Genomic DNA, 4,222 nt, shown 5'->3' with positions numbered 1-4,222 from the left:
TGGGTATAATTTTTATTACCTACTCAAATATTTTTTATCAATAATATTAAAATCAGTATTTTCCTTCTCATTTTTCAGACTTAGGGCTGTCAATATAATTAATATTGGTATGATTAAGAATATTGGTTTTGCTGTTTTTTCTTTTGTTTTTAATTAAAAAATATATTATTAGCATTTAGCAATTAGTAATAATGTGACAGTAAAAATGTGTTATTAAATAAGGTCTTCGATCAAATGCACACTGACTGCTAGTAATATATTATATTAGTGAACATATTATTATTATCTAAATCGATCATTCAAAGATTAATACTTAATTACCTTTAAATTGTATAACCGATCGGGAATCGGAATATCCCAGGCCGCAGTTTACGTACATTTCAAATATACCCGGGACGCAATTTACGTATATTTTAAAAGTGCATGGGCCGCAATTTACGTAGTATATAACTATGACTTTTTTGGGGGGACACAATTTACCGACTCTGACGGCAGAATTGTGTGACTATTCAAACAAAAGATATATTTTTTAGGGTTGGAAACACATTTATTAATGATTAAAAACAATACAAAAATAAAATACACTTATAATATTTAGCCTGTATTTTGACCGTCGTTTCACACGACGATCGCCATACGCTCGTAAGGGATGCTCGCGCTGAAAACAATCAGCGTAAACCTGGCCCTTGTCTGCGCGTACGCCGATGTTATAAAGGCAAAAAATATTGTCACCTCAGCACACTTTGCTTCATTGGTCTGACCTTTCTTAATATTAAAATATTCCCGCCATATACATATTTAATAACATTATATTTATAATATCAGCTGTCTACAGTATACGACAGTACTTAACTGAATTATTTCTGATTACATTAATAAATTATATTTATCCAAAATACAATTCAGAATTTTTATACCTATCACCTATCAACTATGATTTATGAATGATTATTGCATTTACTAAATACTATAATTTTTAATAAAAAGTTAAATAGTTACATTTTAATAAATGTATACATTATCTTTTTGTCTTAAAGTGTAGTTAAATAGTTTATCCATAACCTTTTAAAAGAACGTCATCGTACCCTCATGCATTATCACCATCTAATTTTGGGCGGGACACTTTTCGGCCAAAATGAACCTTTCCCTTTTCGGCCATTCTGGTATGACCGTTTTCGGCCAGTATACTATTTTGGTCACCAATTTACTTAACTTCACGTTTTTTTTTCTGTTAAACTATACCAATTTATATAATGATCATATAATATTATTAAGTTAAAAACGTAAAAATATAGGTAGTCATAACTTTTTTTTCATAATTTTCAATTTTCATAATTATTTACAATTGAAAATTTTTAAATCACGTATTAAGTTAAGTAAAAATACATACAAAACATTAATCACAATTTACAATATACGTTATATTATTAATTTACAGAAAAAAATTAATTTTTTTTATAATTATGGCACATGCGTTTTATAAATTCGAGTCGTGTAATTTCTCCTCTATTATATTTCATTATGTTTGTATGGTTTTTATGTTGACGATTCCGAATTTTTCTGTCTTTTGGGAATTTTGGAATATCAGCACTTCGTATTTTTACATAATATGATTCTGTTTGAACTTCATTTATTATATTCAACCAATACATAATTGGAGGGGAGTCTTTGTAAAAACATTGGTTAAAATATGAGTGGAAAGATTCGCATGCATTTGTTGTTCTAGTTAAATCAGAAGAGCCTGATGCCCAAATAGTAGGAGGAAATATACTTTCTTCACTAATATAAGTGTCCGTTAAATAATCACATTATGAATTTAATTTATCATCATCAGGACATATTGACATTAAATCTTCAACAAAACAATCTTCGACATCTCCAGGGTTCAAAAATAACAGTCCAAAAGTATATTTTATCCAATTTCCAATATCTGAAAAATGATTTTTACATTCACTTACCAATCCTAAGCTTTGGACTTGACGAAACCAAGATTGGGTTAGATGAAATCTACAGCCGATAATTTTTGAGTCTGGCCATATTTCTACGATAGCTTTATGTATTGATATCTCAAAATAAACTGTCACATATTTTGGAGAAAATAGGAAATTATTTTTATTAACAATGCAACGAAGCGTATATGTGTATGTAAACAAAAAATAAGAGGAATATAATGGCCATTCTTCAGTCTATGAATAGTAAACATTTGCAAGAAAAATCTTGGACAGTATTTAAAAGTTCCATCCATATAAATGGTATCAACTTCATTTATAATTGTTAAATTTGTTTGACATGAAAATATAATTATACCTTTTTCTGAATCGTTTAATATTAAAAATGACTCACCGCTCATAGTTTTTATGTCTAGATTTTCCAAAGCTTCGTGTACCTCTTGAATCGAAGTGGGAGTTATGGGGAGCGTTTTCCGACGATGTTCATATAAATTTTTCCGCAAACACTTTATGTCTGTTTCATTAAATTCAGAACAATTATTCTGTTGAATTTCTTTGAAAATAATTTTTTTTGGTCGAATAAATATGTCTTCTGTGGCCTTCCTTTTACAACTTGTATTCATAATTTGACGATCAATAATTTTTGTTTCGTATGGATTATGATTATGATGTATCATATGATCATTTTCATTTTCTATATTATCATTATTATTTATAATCTCGTCATTTTTATTAGTGTATAATTTAACATGAACTACACATTTCCACCGCGTTGTTCCATCAAGTTTTGTATTTGCAAAAGAAAATTTATAATTTTCAAACACTAACATACGTTTACCACGATTACTTTCAATAAATTTTGACATAACGTATAAAAAAAAATTACACAAACACAACGCGCCGCAGACCTTAGTACGTACGTACACTTATGAGGTATGATATAAGCTAATATAAGTTTAGTGTTATAGAACGAAGATAACGATGAAAGATATTCTATACGCCCAGATAGTTGGTAGTTATTATACTTTTATCGATCGTCAACGTATATAATATGTTGGATTCCCCAATATAATCAGTAATCACTCTTAATATAGGTAGAGGATATATTGTGTGCATGTGCGACAGTTATTAAAAAAAATAAAAGTTCCTATAGTTTTTTTTTTTTTGTGTGTGTGTGTCAATTGATGAATTGTAAATTGTAAATTATGAAAACTGTGACTATATTTTTACGTTTTTAACTTAATAATATTATATGATCATTATATAAATTGGTATAGTTTAACAAAAAAAAAAACGTGAAGTTAAGTTAATTGGTGACCAAAATAGTGTACTGGCCGAAAACAGTTATTTCAGAATGGCCGAAAAGTGAACTGGCCGAAAAGGGAAAGGTTCATTTTGGCCGAAACGGTTCCGCCCCTAATTTTTAGATCCTCAAAAAGGACTATTTTTATATTTTAATACATTCATACTTTTTCTTAATATTATAATAAGTCAAAAGAGAACCTAAAACAATAGTCTTAGTAGTCTTAGGTACCTATTTCGATTTTATAATAGGTAAGTTCACTAAAATATTGAAATTGACAGAGTAAATAAATTACTCTGGACGTAAAATATGTCACGCTATTCGTAAGTAAATTGGAGACTATATTATACAGTATATACGTTAGTAGGTACTTACTACGTCCTCTTAAAATATATTTATAAAAATAAATATAAATTATTGGGTACACATCATATTACAAACGTGATCTACAATAGTGGTATACTCATTTATTACTTGATATACTTTATCTCCAAACCAAATACCAATTAAATATTATTATCATTCATATTATTTTGATTATTATACCTACTATTATTATCGTAGTATATTCAATTACGAATATATTGTGAATCTAGTATTTGTCATCTAGAGTCTAGACTGTAAACATATATATATATATATATAGAAATATCTTTATCCACTCAATGTGAACATGTCTCAGTTTGTGTCTTTATAATGTCTTAAAAGTCGGGTCCCAATCGTGGTATTATTATAAAAATATGATTTACCCAAAAGTTGTGTTGATTTTTGAGGTTTGGAATAATGTGTAAGTACCTATAAACGTACAAAACCCAGGTAAAAATATTGTTTTATGCCCAATCGTGATATGGGTACTTAGTCCCTCCCTACCATTACATAGGTAATACATATTAATTTGTATATCTATATCTACTTAAACAATGAGATTTACTTGTATTCTTATAGTGTAAATATAATATAATCATGGAAA

General features: G+C 28.1%; 1 protein-coding gene across 1 annotated transcript; it reads right to left on the bottom strand.

Annotated features, from left to right (window-relative positions):
- Positions 1-525: 525 nt before the first annotated feature.
- On the bottom strand, positions 526-4,007 carry LOC149060683 (uncharacterized). The gene has a single exon (XM_089215696.1). The coding sequence runs from the start codon at positions 2,813-2,815 to the stop codon at positions 2,081-2,083; it is 735 nt and encodes a 244-aa protein (XP_089071822.1). The 5' UTR covers positions 2,816-4,007; the 3' UTR covers positions 526-2,080.
- Between the last annotated feature and the right edge of the window lie 215 nt (positions 4,008-4,222).

This window comes from Diuraphis noxia, unplaced genomic scaffold (genome assembly GCF_037042655.1).
Source record: "Diuraphis noxia isolate RWA-SAM2 unplaced genomic scaffold, SU_Dnox_SAM2 contig0001, whole genome shotgun sequence".
Taxonomy (NCBI): domain Eukaryota; kingdom Metazoa; phylum Arthropoda; class Insecta; order Hemiptera; family Aphididae; genus Diuraphis; species Diuraphis noxia.
The sequence above is the reverse complement of the archived record's forward strand: the minus strand, read 5'-3'. Positions and strand labels throughout refer to the sequence as shown.

What these genes read in the sequence shown, in the direction of transcription:
- LOC149060683 (XM_089215696.1), bottom strand. Translation starts at nt 2,815, where the DNA reads ATGTCAAAATTTATTGAAAGTAATCGTGGTAAACGTATGTTAGTGTTT.